Here is a 19,894-nt window from a genome sequence, read left to right as displayed (position 1 = left end):
TTTCCTTACCATTTAATCCTAAATATTCTATTTGAATATATTCAAATAATTGTTTCTACATTAATGCTTTATTCTGTACAAAATATTCTGTGAAAATGTGTATAGGTGGTTTCATGCTAATATGCTGTCCTGTAAGTGTCATTTAATCATTGTTTATTTTTTGGATACAAGCTTGCACGTCTTCAGAAGTATCTGGTAGGCAATTACTTTTAATAAAACAAATGTTACCTTTCAAGACTTTTTATTTGGTAGTTTGCAAGTTGTTATGCTCCTCATAAGGTTATATTTTTATAAAATATTCTGAGTTAATAAAATATTTTAGTTGATGAAAGAAATGGCTTATTTAGTTTTATGTTGTTTTATCTACAGAAATGATCTATATTGTAGTTTCTTATATGATATTTTAGAAACAACATATAGTACTGTGAAGTAGTGTACATGGTACACTTGATTTAGAGGGTAGCACAAAGCTGATTGATAAGCACACACCACTTAAATTAAATAACCCAGGTTAATGAAAGGTTTTTGGAGAAAAATTATGCTATTGTAAATTTTGAAAAAAAAAAACAGCTAATATTTTAATTGGGTATTTACCCTAGGAAGTTTATATTCTATTTTGTCCTATTTTCTGTTTCTCTTCTATTTTCTGACATCCATTAAAAGAAGTTAAATAAAATTGTCTTTTTACTGTAAAAGAGGGAGGTGACATTTATCTCATTACAAAGAAAACTGGAGAATTCAATATCTGGAGTAGTTGTAATGTTTACCATAATAGATTTCCAAACCTTTCTTATAAAACATGAATGATAACCTCCTTTAAATGTTGCATAATGGCATACTGTAACTAACAACATGCTCTTTTTATAATAGATAGCAATCTAGAATCTAGCAGCAACACAGAACCAAAAACTGCCTAATATATAAATATACTACCTATAATTAGTGAAACATTGCAGAATTATCTGAATAACATAAAATATTTCATACTTGATTTTAATCACATGGAATATTCCATAGTTAAATTTTTAATAAATTTTCCTAATGTTTAAAATGAACTCAAATTTTTAACAATATCCTTTGTGTAAATATATTGAAAAATACTTTGAGGGTGGTAAGAATTAAGTTTTTTAATGCACTTGTGGATGTTCATAAAAATTATCACTTTCTTCATCTCATGAATAGGGGTAAATATTTCTACAAATCAACCCTAGGTGAACATATAGATTTATTTGGTATGCTCACTTCTTAAACTGAAGAGAAAAACTTTATTTGGAAAATAAATATAATTGATCTGGGAAGAAATTGAGTTAATTTTGGGGGTCTTCATTTTTTTAGCGTCTAGCTTGCTCCATTATTGACCATTCCCAGGTAGGTCAGGTGGTAAAAAATCCACCTGCAATGCAGGAGGCCCCAGTTCGATTCCTCGGTCAGGAAGTTCCCCTGGAGAAGGGATAGGCTACCTACTCCAGTGTTCTTGGGCTTCTCTGGTGGCTCAGATCATAAAGAATCCGCCTGCAATGCAAGAGGATTGGATTCAATCTCTGGATTGGGAAGATCCCCTAGAGGAGGGCCTGGCAGCCCACTCCAGTATTCTTGCCTAGAGAATCCCCTTGGACAGAGGAGCCTGGCTGGCTACTGTCCATGGGGTCGCAAAGAGTCAGACACGACTAAGCACAGGACACAGAACAAAATATATTTGCAGAAAAATCCTTTGTTGAGATTATTTTTCCTAAGGAGAGTTAGGAAACACTGTGTTTTTAAATAGGTACTTATGATTACTAAGAAGTATTAGAACCAATTTTACAATGCATGTATATGTAATGTTAAGTCACTTCAGTTGTGTCTGACTCTTTGTGACCTTGTGGACCTTAGCCCTCCAGGCTTCTTTGTCCTTGGCATTCTCCAGGTAAGAATACTGGAGTGGGTTTCCATGCCCACCTCCAAAGGATCTTTCCAACCCAGGGATTGAACCCATATCTCTTGTGTCTCCTGTATTGGCAGGCAGAGTCTTACTACTGCGCCGCCTGGGAAGCCCATAAGCCATAAAGAAAGTGAAAGTGAAGTCGCTCAGTCGTGTCCGACTTTTTGCGACCCGTGGACTCTAGCCCACCAGGCTCCTCCGTCCATGGGATTCTCCAGGCAAGAATCCTGGAGTGGGTTTCCATTTCCTTCTCCAATATCTACATTTAAACTTAATTAAATCATTGTGATATCCTGCTACAGCCACAGGCTTTGGAGCTCAACACATGTGAGAGCTTCCCAGGTGGAGCTAATGGTAAAGAATCCGCCTACCAATACCAGGAGACACAGGAGACTTGGGTTTGATCCTAGGGGTTGAGAAAATCCTTTGGGATAGGAAATGGCAACCCACTCCAGTATCCCCTGGAGAAGGGATATGCTACCCACTCCAGTATTCTTGGTCTTCCCTCGTGGCTCAGCTGGTAAAGAATCTGCCTGCAATGTAGGAATCCAGGGTTCTATCCCAGAGTTGGGAAGATCCCCTGGAGAAGGGAAAGGCTACCCACTCCAGTATTCTGGCCTGAAGAATTCCATGGACTTTATAGTCCATGGGGTCGCAAAGAGTCGGACAGGACTGAGTGACTGTCACTTTCCAGTATTCTTACCTGTAAAGTCTCATGGACAGAGGTTCGCAAACAGTCCGAACGATGAAGTGACTTAGCACACACACACCATCAGTGGATATAAGCTTTAAAAATAACTGGAGAAAAACATTTAGAAAGTTAAGTTTACCACTGTGTAAAAATAATAAAACACAAAGCAAATACATGTGGTTCTAGATTACGTATTGTTTTAGAATTATTCCTAATCTAGCATGTTGTGAAATATTTTTTGTTTATATTTATAAAATATGTATTTTGGTTAACTGATACTTTTAGAAAGAGTTAACTATGTCATCTTTGCATCTAAATAGTGCACATATAAACTAGAGATTTGTGTATGTGTATATATATACTTATGTGACAAAAAGTGTTCAGGAACAAGATTTTCTTCGTGGAACTATCTAATGACATTGTAATTAAGGTTTATCCTTACTCTAAAAGGGAATCTCTTTATATGTTGAAATAATTTGTAAAATTCACATAGTTTCTGATAATTTTCATATAAGGCCTTTATGAGAATTGTTATTTACTTTCTACAGTATTATTTGACAGTAAACTCAGAACATTGATGAGTACAGAGTATTTCAAAGATTTTCCTGAATAGCCTATTAGTGCATGAAATTAAGCAGTACTTAAAATTTCTTCTTTAGTTTATTCACCAAGCAGGAAAAAGGACATTTTCCTTCAACTTACCATCTTTGGCAAATACTGCCAGTCCTTCCTTTGACCAGTTACTTTTTTTAACTCAAGATCCAATTAGCAAAAAGTGACAGGAGAAGCTGAAACAGGATGTTAGGGATTCTTTTTTATTTTCCTGATTTTCTTCCATGTCTCCAAATTATCTATACTCATGCAGGCATCTGGAGAGTTTATACTGCAATTTGACATGCAAAAAGTTCTATAGATAGAAGATAACTAAAAATATTTTTCAAAAGAAATCAGGGGTGTATTTTGGGAATCACAAGTTGTTTCTTAAAAGCCACAGTTACATTTAGCAATAAATTATGTTTCTAACTTATTTTGTAGCTGTCATTTCCAAGTCAATGCCATGTGCAGATATATCTGTTTTATGCAAAAAAGAAAAAAAAGAAAAATTTTTTAAAACCACTGTTCTTCCATTGCAACTAGTACATTAAGTTTTAGAAGTAGGATGACTTGAACCTTCCTAAACTCAAATAAAATGTAATAATTTTCCACACCCCAAATCCACCCCTTGGAGAAATTAGATCATATTTGCATAATTAGGTGCAATTATTTGATTCATTGTTTTGGTGAATGAGATTTTTATACAGTGGAAAGATTCTAATTTCAAAAATTATTTTTCTCATTTTCTAAAATAGGCATTTTGAGAGTATTTTATAGCAAAATACAAGTGACAGTTTATATAAAGTAGTAGAATACTATCTTTAGAAATGCACACTAGTGTTACATAAAAACTAATGTTGCTTTTGGTGCCTCTCAACACCATTTTGAAATCTCAAAGCAAATGCCAACAGGCCTCTTGATTAACAGTGTTTTGCCAAAGGTACTTCATCAGGGGAATGTATATCTTAAATACCTTACTTAAATAGTAGTTTAATACTACTATATCAGTAGATGATCTTATTAAATTATTTGTGAACCCCTCACCTGAACTTCTAATTTTGTCTTTTTATCATCCTTCTCATCATTATAACTTCTGAAATAAATGCCGGTGTGCCACTTTTTTGCCTTTTACTATTTAAACACTATCTAAATCCTATTTTCTTGTTTGTTTTTAGATTCAGATATCAGAGGAATATTGGGAACTCTCCCTTCCCAAAAAAAGAAAGACTAAAAGATTTACTTGTTTTGTAGTTATGTTTTTATCTCAGACTTAACTATGGGAACAATAATAAATTTTGTTAATGCCATTTTATATCTTGGAATTTTTTTCTATTTGTTTCTAAAACCCTGAAGTTGTTTTGTAAACAGAAGTCACTGTTAATAGCTTTGTGGGAAGACTATGAAAAACAGTTCTTATAAATGTTTCATCATTTAGCAAATCTAAAGCTTCAAACCACAGCTCGATAAAATAATGTGACTATTATTGATCACTATATAACCATCTGATTTTGAATTACTTTACTTTAGTTTACATTATGAATTAAGTATTCAGGCATTTAGTTTTGCTCCCAATTTAGAATGAGATTGTTAAGCTGTTTGGGGTTTTTTTGTTGTTTTATTTTTGTCTTTGTGGCTATTCTTTGTGTTAGTCTGTGGTTTTCCCCCTTTCTACCTTTAGTAGAGAGGATACAAATCTAATAATGTAAATCCTTACGCCTGAAAACAGCCCTTTATCAAAGTCAATTATTTTTGAAATTCCATAAATCAATAAATTCACGTTCTATAGTTGTTTTCACTTCTTATGTTTAAAGTCTCTGTTAATATCTGGTGGCTTTTTTTTACAATAAGTATTTTGCCCTGTATTCATTTCTAACATTTTTCATTACTTTCAGGTATGTTTTCAGGAACCATATTTATATTATTAGATTATTACCAAAGTGACCTCCATATAGAACAGAATTAGATATTCTTAGAAACTTGAGAAAATGTTTGCTTCTTCTTTAAAGAAACTAAATAGCTCTCTAGTATACCATAGTTGTGAATACATGTTTCATGACAACCATAGTTTACCTAAGTCTGTGTTTTTAAGCAAGTATACTTATGTGTAATATATTTGTATATGTAGTACAAATATTCTTACAAGTCAATTTTTTTAATATATTTTCAGTGAAAGAGTTTCTAGCCAAAGCCAAAGAAGACTTTTTAAAAAAATGGGAAAATCCTGCTCCGGTAAGGAACATTTAAAATTTTCTGTGATTTAAAATCTCGCTTTAAGTAAAATCATGATATTTGCCTAAATAACTTACTACTTTGGAAAGCTTAATTTCCAAGTAGCATCAATACTTATAAGCTGAGTGTAAGAATTTTGTCATAACATTAGGTTTTGATTCATTACTAATTTTATGTATACCTAAATTGGAAAAGGAACTAATTCCAATATAATACCTGATGGTACATTTTGATACTAGTTCCAGGTTCCTACAAACTGTTTATAGTTTCTGATAGTAATTTTGATTTATGTCTTTGATAGAATATTTATTATTTTTATTAATTATGGCAGTAGGGATCATATTGTATAGTTTCAAATTCTTAATCACAAATACTTGGCTATTGACAACATACAAAGTACACAAGATTCTTTCATAAATGTTTTGATGGGTTCAGTTCTATATAATTTAAGTACTTTAGATCTTAATTAATATCTAAAAACTGTTTATAAGAAGAACCATCTATACTTGCCAAAAGCTTATTTTGAATCTATTTTTATAAATAATTAATGACCTTTAGTAGCATTTTAAAAGCTTTTTTCCTAGCATAAATATCCTTTTCAAATATTTTTTCACTAAAAAATATTTAATTCTAGATAAAATGTTATGTTTTAAGAAGATGCTATCATTACCAAGATGTAGAGCATGAGTCATAATTTAAAACACAGTCACTCTGATGATTAAAAGCAGTTAGACACTTTCTAATTTGAAACTTTAAGGAAGGTGAGGAAGATGTCATATTTGTATGAAAAACAATGACTGGCAGAAAGAGACATTCTGTTGTCTATTAATAATGTTTATTTTCATTATTAATTTTAGAATTTTATTAAACATTTCAATCCATTGTTGATAAAACCAAAAATTAAGTATTAATCCATAAAATTAATTAATTCAAACAGAATTATAAGGACTTTTTCTTTCTGTATTGATACAGAATCTCATGGCAATTTAAAATTATGAAAAACAGGAATGAATACAAGTTTTATAAATAAAAACTTAGAGTCACTTGCTTTCTCCTTAATGATTTACTAAGAAGCTCTGAGCAAAGGCAAGGTTTGATTTGCAAAAGATTAAGTCCAACTACAGTGAATTCCAGTAGCAATTCAATTCCTTACTTATAAAAGAACCATATTGCATCATATGTTTCTTAAGCTTAATGCTATACAGACTGGTCCTTGGAATTATTTTTTCCAAGATTTTCATGAAGATGTTTATAATGAAAACCTATTAAACAAATGGGTCAGCAATTACTATTTGATGCTATTAAGCATGTAATTTGTTCCCTGTAATCTTCATTCTGTTGTGGCAGCAGCAAATTCAGTAGATTGATGCCTCCAATTTTTGCTTCTATGCTATAGTTAAAGCCAAACAAAGACATTTTGCTTGTAACAAAGCATCTATTCAAGGAGAAAAAAGAGACTGATTATTGTTCTGGGATTCCGACTTTTGGTTATCTTTGTGGGAGTGAGGAATTCTCCTTACCTTATTGTTACTTTTTAAGGTAATACAGGGTTATTATCACATCAGAGAGAGAAAATTATTTGGAGAAAATTATTTGGATCTCTCGAAGTAAGACTGCTTTCTTCAGAGGTAACTGGTGAAATGACTGATGCTCAGGTTATCTATTCATTACAATTTTTTTGCAAATGCCCTTTGTGGCTTCCATGATTGCATACTTCTGGTCACTTTGTAATTATTAAAATATGGATCTAATTTATTATAAGTCCAGTACTATGAATTCATATTGGAATGTGACCTTTGATATTTCGACTGAGGATCTTATTTCCTCACATTACTATTACTCTTTGTTTATGATATAAGTCTCTCCTCAAATGTAAGATCCTTTCTTATTCAAAGGGAAAAAACAGAATCAATGAGCTGGAATTTCTGTAGTCTTTTTGTATTGTTTTTAAATGGGTAGTTATAAATTACCTATTCTGATAATACATTATTAAGTCTATTATAGTTGTCATTTTCTTCTTATGAATATTACTAATTATAAAGTTTATTTTTTCCTGTATATTTAGAATAATGCTGGGCTGGAAGATTTTGAAAGGAAAAAAACGCTTGGAACAGGTTCATTTGGAAGAGTCATGTTGGTGAAACACAAAGCCACTGAACAGTATTATGCCATGAAGATCTTAGATAAGCAGAAGGTTAGTGTATTCATTAGTCTGGTTTGCTTTTGGAATTTTTAAAAAAAATCTTTAAATTTTAAATTGAAATACAGTGTTGTTACACTGTTGTGTTAACTTCAGGTATACAGCATAGTGGTTCAGTTTTATATGTTATATATATATTTTTTTCTTTTTTAGATTCTTTTCCATTACAGGTTATTAGAAGATATTGAGTATAGTTTCATATACTATACAGGTTCTTGTTGGTGATCTCTTTTATATATATTAGTGTGTATTTTTTAATACCAAACTCCCAGTTTATCACCCAGCTTTCCCCTTTGTAACCGTAAGTTTGTTTTCTATTTGCTTTCTGTCTGTGAGCCTATTTCTGTTTTGTAGATAAATTCATTTGTATTATGTTTTTAGATTTCACAAGTAAGTGCTACAATGTGATATTTGTCTTTATCTTACCTACTTCACTTAGTATGATAATATCTAGGCAGAACACTCTTTAACATAAATTACATTAATATTTTTTGGCTCCATCTCTTGGAGTATTGGAAATAAAAACAAAAATAAACAAATGGGACTTATTTAAGGCTTTTGTATAGCAAAGGAAACCATAAACAAAATAAAAAGACAACCTACAGAGTGGTAGAAAATATTTGCAAATGATGTTTGACTGCCAAAAGATTAATTTCCAAAATATACAAATAGTTTATACAGCTCTGTGTATGTGTGTGTATATATATATAAATCCCATCAAAAATGGGTGGAAATGTCAATAGATATTTCTCAAAAGAAGACATACAGAGGGCCAATAGGCATGTGAAAGGATACAGTATTTATAATTATATATTAGAGAAATGCAAATAAAAACTGCAATGAGGTATCACCTCACACTGGTCAGAATGACCATAATCAAAAGTCTACAAATAATAAATGCTAGAGAAGATGTGGAGAAAAAGAATCCTGCTACATTGTTGATTTAGCCATTATGTGTAGAACAGTATTAAGGTTCCTGAAAAAGCTAAAAATGGAGATTCCATGTGATCCTGCAATCCTACTTCTGGGTATATATCTAGAGGAAACCATAATTTGAAAAGGCAGATGCACCCCAGTGTTCTTTGCAGCACTATTTACAGTAGCCAAGAAATGGAAGCAACCTAAATGTCCATCAGCAGATGAATAGATAAAGATGTGGTGTATATGTACATGATGGGATATTTACTCAGCCATAAAAGTAATGAAATAATGCCATTTGTAACATGTAAGTCTAGGATGGACCTAGAGATTATCATACTAGTGAAATAAGTCAAAGAAAGAAAGAAATATTACATGATATTGTTTATATATGGAATCTAAAGCAATGATATTAGTGTATTCATTGTTACTTACCTGAAGGGTAAATTTCAGTTTTATCAGCTGGATTATTAAACACATGCAATAGAATGACTTACATTGACACCAGGCTTCAATAGTACATGAACCGTGAACTTCCAGATATTCAAACTGGATTTAGAAAAGGCAGAGGAACCAGAGATCAAATTGCAAACATCCATTGGAACATCGAAAAAGCAAGAGAGTTCCAGAAAAATATCTACTTCTGCTTTAATGACTAAAGCCAAAGCCTTTGACTGTGTGGATCACAACAAACTGTGGAAAATTCTTGAAGAGATGGGTATACCAGACCACCTTACATGCCTCCTGAGAAATCTGTATGCATGTCAAGAAGCAACAGTTAGAACTGGACATGGAACAACAGGCTGTTTCCAAATCGGGAAAGGAGTATGTCAAAGCTTTATATTGTCACCCTGCTTATTTAACTTACATGCAGAGTACATCATGAGAAACGCTGGGCTGGATAAAGCACAAGCTGGAATCATGCTTGCAGGGAAAAATATCAATAACCTCAGATATGCAGATGATACCACCTTTATGGCAGAAAGTGAAGAAGAACTAAAGAGCTTCTTGATGAAAGTGAAAGAGGAGAGTGAAAAAGTTGGCTTAAAACTCAACATCCAGAAAACTAAGATTATGGCATCTGGTCTCATCACTTTATGGCAAATAGATGGGGAAACAGAAACAGTGACAGGCTTTATTTTTTGGGCTCCAAAATCACTGCAGATGGTGACTGCAGCCAAGAAATTAAAAGACGCTTGCTCCTTGGAAGAGAAGTTATGACCAACCTAGACAGCATATTAAAAAGCGGAGACATTACTTTGCTGACAAAGGTCCATCTAGTCAAAGCTATGGTTTTTCCAGTAGTCATGTATGGATGTGAGAGTTGGACTATAAAGAAAGCTGAGCACCGAAGAATTGTTGCTTTTGAACTGTAGTGTTGGAGAAGACTCTTGAGAGTCCCTTGGACTGTAAGGAGATCCAACTAGTTCATCCTAAAGGAAATCAGTCCTGCATATTCATTGGAAGGATGATTGATGCTGAAGCTGAAACTGTGATACTCTGGCCACCTGATGCAAAGAACTGACTCATTTGAAAGGACCCTGATGGTGGGAAGGATTGAAGGCAGGAGGAGAAGGGGTCAACAGAGGATGAGATGGTTGGATGGCATCACCAACTCAATGGACATGAGTTTGAGTAAGCTCCGGGAGTTGGTGATGGACAGGGAGGCCTGGCGTGCTACAGTCCATGGGGTCACAAAGAGTCGGACACAACTGAGTGACTGAACTGAATTGACACCTTCAGATGATTTTATTGTCACATTTAATTTGCATTCCTATTTATTGTGACTATATGACACACAAAGATAATAGTTTTAGTGTATGGGGATGGTATTGCTGATCCTGTTCACAGTGTTCACTGAACTCAGGGTAGGCAAGGTTTGAGCTAAGAGGCTGGAAGAAGACACGAGGAGCTGTAAGAATTGCAGACACATTTATTCTCTCCTGGCTCACAGAGCAGCCATAACACAGCCTCTCCTCTGGCTGACGCAGTAGTCATAGCAGCAGCCACAACATAACCATAATGTAGCCATAACGTAGCCAGAACATAATCTCACATAACATAATCATGATGCTGCCCCAGTGTAGCCCCAAAGCAGCAGCAGCCAGGGCTTTCATGTGAAGCTCATACGGGCATACCGCACAAAATTGCTGGTGACCAAGCATGCGTGAGCTGTGCTGTAAGTGATCTCAGCTGTTACTTAATGGTGCAAAGTCATTGTTTGCAGATCACAGGGCGAGAGGGCTAGAGAGCATGGGGTGAGAGAGCCTGACTGCTGCCATCTTGTTAATTTCCCCACAGGGATACATTATAATTTCAATAATAATTTATACATAATAGGTTTGTATATATTTTCTGACAAAATACTGAATTCTATATGTAAAGAACAACCATCTCTATTACATTTTGTCTTGTGGAGAAATTCAAGGACCAATTACTTGATCCTTAGATTGAGGTAACAGAAATTTGGTGATTTATTTTATTTTATGACTTATTTTAATTGACAGTTGAAGCCTTGTTGTTTAACATGATTGAGTTGTTTAATTTAAAATGTAAGTTAAGCAGGGAAAAATTTGAAAACCTGCATACTGTAACAAATATCAAATCTTTATATTGTACATGTCAAACTAATAATGTTATATATCAGTTACAGCTAAAAAAATTAATTAAAAATAAAATTTAAATATTTATAATATATTGCTACTACCTAATGAATTAGAGGGCTTCCCAGGTGGCTAAGTGGTAAAGAATTTGCCTGAGATGCAGGAGATGTTGGTTCGATCCTAGTACAGGAAGATCCCCTGGAGTAGGAAATAGCAACCCTCTGCAGTATTATTGCCTGGAAAATTCCATGGACAGAGGAGCCTGGTGGGCCACAGTCCATGGGATTGCAAAGAGTTGGACATGACTGAGCATGCACAAATGAATCAGAGTGTCTGAATTATTCATGCTTTAAATATTAAGCTTCTGTTTTTCTAGTAATCATGATTGAAGGAAAAGAAAAATGGCAAATCTTAATTTGTTATCTTACAGACATTATGTACCCAAGAATGACATTTTGGCTTATTGGAGTATAGATAGGAAAATGTGGAGAAAACAGTAATCAGGGTTATAGATGGTGGATAAAACTAGTAGTATTCAATAGAAATACAATGTGAGGCACATACGTCATTTTAAGTTTTTTAGTAGCTCCATTTTTAAAAAAGCAAAAATTAATCTTAATTAATAGAACTTTATTTAGCCCAAGGTATCTAAAACACTATCATTGCCGTATGTAATTAACATAGAAATTACTAAGGTGTTTCATATTCTTTTTTCATATCAAGTTCCAAAATCTGATGCTTATTTTACGCTAACAGTACATTTCCCTTCAACTTGGCACCTTTCAAATGTTAAATAACCTCATATGGCTATTGGCTACCATATTGGACAGCACAACATTAGACTGGTTTGAGGTTTCAGTCCAACCTCTACTTTAAAATAAAAACAAAACTAACCTCTAACATGAAAAGGAGTAATGACTTAAGTCTCTAAAATTAAATACACTCATACACATGGGAGTTGGTGATGGACAGGGAGGCCTGGCATGCTGCGATTCATGGGGTCACAAAGAGTCGGACACGACTGAGCAACTGAACTGAACACATATTTGTGCATCTTTGTCTACTGCCCTCTTTCACATATCTTTTCTAGCTATGCTTCTTGAAAAAATAGTTTAATCACCCTGCCCACTAACCCACTTCCTTTTAATCTTTAACCCACAACAATTTAGCTGCCTCCTTGTTTATCTCCTACTTCTTGCTACTCTACTGAAATAACATTACCATGGGTCACCAATCCAGTGACTTAATCACCAAGTCCAGTGGACTCCTTTTGCTCATCTATGTGACTTTTTTAGAGCCTATGGCTGCACAGACTGCTCTCTTAAAACTGTCTTGTCTCTGAACTTCTGGAACCCCATGCTCCTGATTATACTGTTTTCTCTCTGGGCTCTTCTTTTTCATGTGCTTTTTCATATTTTGTTCTATTTTTTTCTTCTGTCTTATCTGTAAAGATTACTAATCTCCATCTCTGGACTATCCACTCTTCCTATTTCATGTTCTGTATGCTTTCCCTGCGTACTCTTGTCCAAGCTTCAACTCATCCTTGAACTTCTGATTTGTACAATCTGAACATGGAGCTCTTAGAGATCTGTCTCAACTAGTTCTTAACCTGATTATCTAGATGAGATAATTGGATCTAAGAAAGGATAAGTGACTAGTATACTTGTATTGCTAGCACAACAACAAAATGTTTCAAATCTGTTTGTTTGAAGCATAATAGACCTAAAATACTATATTAGTTACAAGTGTACAACATAATGATTTGATATTTGTATACATTATAAAATGATCACTACAATAAATCTAATTACCATCTGTCACTGCACAAGTTATCATAATATTATTGATTATAGGTGGCTGGATGGTAAAGAATCCACCTGCCAATGCAGGAGACACAGGTTCAATCCCTGGCTCAGAAAGATCCCCTGGAGGAGGAAATGATAACCCACTCCAGTATTATTGCCTGGAACATCCCATGGACAGAGGAGCCTGGTGGGCTACAGTCCATGGGGTCGCAAAGATCTGGACACGATTGACCAGCCGAGCCCAGCACAATGAGCACATGTTACCTGTGGTGTGTTTTATGCCTGTGACTCATTATTTTGTAACTCTTTCTTCTGTAAGCTCTTAGAGTTTATATGTCTTAATCCCCCTTACCTGTATCACTCACCCATCAAACCCCCTCACTCTGAGTTCTCTGTACCTATGAGTCTGTTTCTGTTTTGTTATGTTTGTTCATTTGTTTTTTAGATTCAGCATATAAGAGACATCATAACGGTATTTTTCTTTGTCTGTCTGACTTATTTTACTTAGCCTAATACCCTCATACCCTCTAAGTCCACCTATGTTGTCACCAATGGCAAGATTTCCTTCTTTTTTTATGGCTGAGTCAATCCCATTTTATTCCATCTTCTTTAACAATCCATCCATTAATGGACATTTAGGTTACTTCCATATTTTGACCAACACTGCAGTTAGCATAGAGGTGCATATATCTTTTTGAATTAGTGTTTTTGTGTTCTTTAGAAAAATACTCTGAAGTGGAATTGCTGGATCATGTAATAGTTCTGATTTTTTGAGGAACCCCATTATTGTTTTCCATAGTGATTTTACCAATTTATCTTCCCACCAACAGTACAGGAGGGTTCCATTTTCTCCACGTCCTTGCCAATGGTTGTTATTTGTGTCTTTTTTGATAATAGCCATTGTAATAGGTATATGGTGTTAGCTCATTGTGATTATGATTTGCATATCCCTGATAATTACTAATGTTGAACATTTTTTCATGTGGTATTTTGATAAGAGATTCCATTGAATCTGTAAATTACTGTGGGTAGTATGGCCATTTTAACAATATTAAGTCTTCCAATCCATGAGCACAGTGTGTCTTCCCATTTGATTGTGTCATTTGTAATTTATTTCATCAATGTGTTTTCGTTTTCCAAGTACAGGTTTTTATCTCCTTGGTTAGATTTATCTGGGTGTTTTACTTTTTTTGATGCAATTGTAAGTGGGACTGTTTTAATTTCTCTTTGTGATAGTTTGCTTTTAGTGTAGTATTAAAACACAAAATATTCTTATATATTTTATATTGTGAAACCTTACTGAAATAATTTATTAGTTTTAATAGGTCTTTTGCGGCATCTAAAAACATTTAATGTTTAGCAGAGGGAAGTAAAAATGTGGGATTGTTAGAATGCATTAAAATTTAAGAAATGATCGATTTAAATAACCATATATATCTCTTAAATTTTAATGCATTCTACTGAGCGATTGAACTGAACTGAACTGATATATATATAGATGCTATATATAAACCTACTTGTATCCATAGGCCAAAAATCTATAATACATACACACAAAAAAGAGGAAAGAATCCAAACATAACATTAAAGATATCAAATCACAACGGAAGTGAGCAAAAGAAGAAAGGAACAAAATAAAACCTGAAAACAGTTACCCAAATGGCAATAAGTACATACCTATCAATAATTACTCTAAGTATAAATGGACTAAAAGCTGAATGGATTAAAAGAGAAAATAAAACCTATATATATTGCCTACAAGAGACTCACTATAAATCTAAAGACACACACAGACTGTAAGTGAAGAGATGGTAAAAAAAAATATGCCATGCAAATAGAAATGAAAAGAAAGCTGGAATAGGAATATTTATATTAAGACAAAATAGACTATAAAACAATGACTATAATAAGAGGCAAAGAGGGAATTACATAATGATAAAGGTGGTTAATACAACAAGAAGTAATGACAATTATAAATGTATATGCACCTACCATAGGAGTGGAGAAGGAAATGGCAACCCACTCCAGTATTCTTGCCTGGGAAATCCCTTGGACAGAGGAGCCTGGCGGGCTGCAGTCCATGGGGTTGCAAAGAGTCAGACACGACTAAGTGACTGAGCAACCATAGGAGCAGGCGAATACATATAGCAAATATTAACAAACATAAAGGAAGAAATTGATTGTAGCATATTAATAGTAGGGACTTTATTTTTTTTTTTAAGGAAGGAAAATAAATTGTTTATTCTCACAAATGAGTAGAGACTTTAATATCTCACTTATATCACTCAATGGATTGAGACAAAATCAGTAAAGAAACACTGGTGTGAACTGATACATTATACCAAATGAATTTAATACCTATATATGAAAAATTTCACCCCAAACTAACAGAATACACATCCTGTTCAAGCGCACATGGAAATTCTCCAGGATAGATTAATGCTAGGCTACAAAACAAATTTTAATAAGTGTAAGAATGTTGAAATCATATCAAGCACCTTTTCTGACTACAATTATATGAAGTGAGAAATCAACTACAAAAAAAAAGTGCAAACAACATGGAAGCTAAACAGTGTGCTACTAAACAACCACTGGGTCACTGAAGAAATCAAAGTGGAAATGAGAAAATACCTGGAAACAATGAAAATGAACACAATGACCCAGAATCTGTGGGACACAGCAGAAGCATTTCTAAGAAGGAAGTTTATAATGATACAAGCCTGCCTCAGGAAACAAGAAAAAAATTTCAAGACAACCTATTCTTACACCTAAAGGAACTAGAAGCAGAAAAATAAACAAATCCCAAACTTAGAAGAAGGAAAGAAATCATAAAGATCAGAACAGAAATCAATGAAATAGAGACTAAAAAAACAAACAAACAAACAAACATAGTAGAAAAGATTACTGAAACCAAGAGCTGGTTCTTTAAAAGAAAAACAAAATTAATAAGAACCTTTAACCAGACTCATCAAGTAAAAAAGAGAGAGGACTCAAATAAAATCAGAAATGAAAAAGGAGAAGTTTCAACTGACACCACAGAAATACAGAGTATCACGAGAGATTATTATGCTAATAAAATGGACAAACTAGAAGAAATGGATATTTCCTAGAAAAGTACACTCTCTCAAGCTTGAAATAGGAAGAAATAGAAAATATGAACATACCAATTACCAGTAATGAATCAGTAAAAAAAAAAAAAAAAAAAAAAACTTAAAGTTCAGGACCAAATGTCTTCACAGATGAATTCTACCAAATATTTAAATAAGAGTTTTCATCCATCCTTCTCACACTATTCCAAAAAATTGCAGAGGAGGGAATGCTTGTGACTTCTTTGAATGAGGCCAGTATCACCCTGATATCAAAACCAGTGAAACTACTCTGTATATTATAATGGTGGGTACATGTCATTACACATTTGTTCAAACCCATAGAATGTACAACACCAAGAGTGAACCCTGATCAAATTAATGAGGATAATAATGGGTCAGTATAGGTTCATTGATTGTAGCAAATGTCCTCTCTGGTGAAGAATGTTGATAATAGGAGACGCTAGGCATGTGTGGGGGCAAAAGATATATGGGAAATCTTGTACTTTGTGTTTGATTCTGCTGTGAACCTGAAACTGCTTTTAAAAAAAAAATAAAAGTAGTCTATGAATAAAAAGTAAACACAAAGCAATGATAGTTCTCCAGCTAATGTTATATAATTTATTGTAATAGGTATGGACTAATAGTGATTCAGCCACTTCATGTTTTCAGATAGAAAAAACCAGCAAGTTGCAATATCTCCAGCATCACAAAGCTTGTTGAATAGAAGGTCTAGATTAAAACACAGGTCTTCTGACTCTCAGTCAATTATTCTTTACTCAGCATTATTTTTATACTGTAATTTTATATCCTAATAATGGACATGGACAGTGTCTTTGATTACCTTTTTTTTATCACCTTTTCTTATACAGAGATTTTAAAGAGTTTTTTATTTCTGGCTATGCTGGGGCTTTGTTGCCGCACTCAGGCTCTCTCTAGTTGTAGCGTTTGGGGCCTACTGTCCAGTTGTGATGCCGGGGCTTCCCGTTGCAGTGACTTCTCATATTGGAACACAGGCTCTAGAGTTGTGGTGCATGTGATTAGTTGCTCCGAGGCATGTGCAATCTTCCTGGACCAGGGATCATAGTGTGTCTCCTGCATTGCAAGGCAGATTCTTAACCACTGGACCACCAGGGAAGCCCTTTAATTACCTTTCTTATTAATGTTTAACTTCTTGAGTTCTGTCACTACCCCACACTGAAAATAAGCCTCTATCAAGAAAAAATGCCACTGCCTAATGACTTATACAAGACAATTTATGTTTCCCTAAAGTCACCTTCTCTCTTAAATTCAGAATAGAACTTCTTGTGTTATAAAATCACAGTCTTCATGAGGTCAAGATAAGTTGCTTTCCCTGCTATGTACCTGATTGATTAGACTATTCAGTGGAATTGATCAATTGATCAATCCTAAATGACCTATTTGTTACAAAGACAGTCATTTTTGTCAATGTTTTGTGGCTGTGCAAATTGAAGTTTTAGAATTTGTTTTTGTGTTTATTCAGATATAATGATATTAACAGATTGTTCATTTTTACCCACTTTTTAAGAATCATTGACTTTTCCTTAATCTTTAATTTCCTTGCTTATCTTCTTAAGATTTAAAATCAATACCTACTTATTACAGTTATTTGTGCCAGTTCTTTTAGTGGCCAATAAGTCATTAAGACCCAAGTATTGTCACATATTAACTTTTTAGGTAATTTATTATGAACCTCTTTCTTCATAGCTCTTGCTTCTTGACTGAAAATAGTATTTGACATTCTGAAGACTAAATTTTAAACCTCTGTTAGGTATTTCATTTGAATATGATAAGTCTCATTGGTAGTTGTTATTATTATTATCTGTATCTAAATTGGCAATCCTGCTTATGCAAGTTCATTATTATATGGAAAACTTTTTTCTTTTAAAATTATAGCAACTTTTCCTGAAACACCCTCCCTCCTCCCTCCCCATCCATCCTTCTGAGTTGCCCCAGACCTGTATTCATGTCGATGTATGGCAGAAACCACCACAATATTGTAATTAGTCTCCAATTAAAATAAATAAAATTTTTAAATTATAGCAACTTTTAAATTTTGTTCAAATACATTAAATATATCTTTTCCTCTCAATTATAGGTTGTTAAACTGAAGCAAATAGAGCATACTTTGAATGAGAAAAGAATATTACAGGCAGTGAATTTTCCTTTTCTTGTTCGACTGGAATATGCTTTTAAGGTAAATTTTACTTCTATCCAAATAAAATATTTTCAACTTGAAATTTTTTTAAATATGAAGCTATAATAGGATTCTAATCTGTATGATAAAGCTGGAAAATATGGATAAACAAAAAAATAATATATTTAGATTTTATGTAAGTCCTGTTGTGCTTAAAAACTTAGCTGACATTTTAAAAGGTTTTGATTGTTCTTGAGGAGATTGTTAAAGATAATGTGTAATTTTTCATGAAATGGTATTATAAGATCAAGTATTTCAGTTTATTAAAATTCATAGTGACATCTTATTAAGCACATCTTACACTCATACAAATGGATACACCCACATAGCCTCTCCTCTTGAACCTTTTCTGCTGCAGTCTCAGTCTTCTTTTACTTGTCATTTGTGTTCTAGCCTCTTCATTTATTTGAAGCAAAATAGTCTTTGGCCCTCTGCTCAAACACCTTATAAAGTTGCAAAAGATTTATCCTTTAAGTTGGCAGCTTTTCAGCTATTTGAGATGATACTTGGCATCTCTCTCCCAGTGGATTAATATGGAACATTTTAACCTTTCTCCTTTGTCTTCTTTTATTCATTAAATCAAATGAAGACTTGTGTATTTAGAATGATGTTCAAAATTATTAATCTCTCTGACCTTATTTAGTGCACAAAATGTAAATATTCTTTTTCAAAGTATTTTTAAACTTTTGCTTACACTATAGCATTAAGTCATTACCACAGTGTTTAATTGTTCAAGAGTAGAGTATTTCCTATAAGAGTAGGAACAGCAAAAATCCCAGACCAATCTGTGGCAAGAGTACCAGGAAAAAAAAAGTGCCCCAGTGTAGAAAAGTTAGAGCATGTTCCATTTATTCTCTATTTCCTGATGTTAGTAATCTATCAGATTTTTTAATTTGTCTTTTTCTAATTGCACATGGTGCCATCTTAAAATATTTTCATGAGAAATAATCTAGGTTTCATAGTTTTGATTTATTTATTCTTTTTACTTGTTTATAGGATAATTCTAATTTATACATGGTTATGGAATATGTTCCTGGTGGTGAAATGTTTTCACATCTAAGAAGAATTGGAAGGTTCAGGTAACTAATACTTTATGCTTCTCAAGTACTTATATGCTATGTGTTTGTCTTAAACCAAATAAGTTTTTGTCAATGCTAAAAATTTATTTCATTTAAATTAACAATATTTTAGCTATACAAACATTACTGAGTTTTAAAAGTTAACTAAAAACACCATCATAGCAGTGTAAATATTCTAGCATTAGTAGGTATCATGAGGGCCCATTATTTGAAGAATTTCCAGATACTGTAAAAATTAATTGAATTTAAACTAGTATTTAGTGAATAAATATTAGTGATATATCTCTGAGGAAGAGGCTTATGTAAGTATGAAGACAAGTAAGAAATATATTAATAAATATATAGAAAAGATAATCATGGTATCATGGTGGTAAAATTATGAAAGTTCATTTTGCACAAATTGATTCTCCGAATGTTGCCATGTTGAGTTTTAAACATATGTATGTAACTTATACATATCTATATGTATAAATATGTAACAAACATAGGTATGTATATAAACATATGTATGTTTTAAACATAGGTATCAGTTTTAAACATATGTATGTAA

At 33.2% G+C, this 19,894-nt stretch overlaps 1 protein-coding gene across 7 annotated transcripts in view; it reads left to right on the top strand.

The window, feature by feature from the left end:
• The window catches only part of PRKACB (protein kinase cAMP-activated catalytic subunit beta), a 155,036-nt gene that overhangs the window by 100,004 nt on the left and 35,138 nt on the right, over positions 1–19,894 (top strand). For 4 of the 7 annotated variants that reach the window (XM_043460853.1, XM_043460850.1, XM_043460855.1 and 1 more), the window contains exons 2-5: positions 5,374–5,435; positions 7,501–7,629; positions 18,167–18,265; positions 19,262–19,344. In XM_043460853.1, coding sequence (XP_043316788.1) covers positions 5,374–5,435; positions 7,501–7,629; positions 18,167–18,265; positions 19,262–19,344 — 373 coding nt within the window. Of the gene's footprint in view, positions 1–171; positions 196–5,373; positions 5,436–7,500; positions 7,630–18,166; positions 18,266–19,261; positions 19,345–19,894 lie in introns of all 7 variants that reach the window. The other 3 variants (XM_043460851.1, XM_043460852.1, XM_043460854.1) reach the window with 1 other exon arrangement.

Source organism: Cervus canadensis, chromosome 2 (genome assembly GCF_019320065.1).
Source record: "Cervus canadensis isolate Bull #8, Minnesota chromosome 2, ASM1932006v1, whole genome shotgun sequence".
Taxonomy (NCBI): domain Eukaryota; kingdom Metazoa; phylum Chordata; class Mammalia; order Artiodactyla; family Cervidae; genus Cervus; species Cervus canadensis.
The sequence above is the reverse complement of the archived record's forward strand: the minus strand, read 5'-3'. Positions and strand labels throughout refer to the sequence as shown.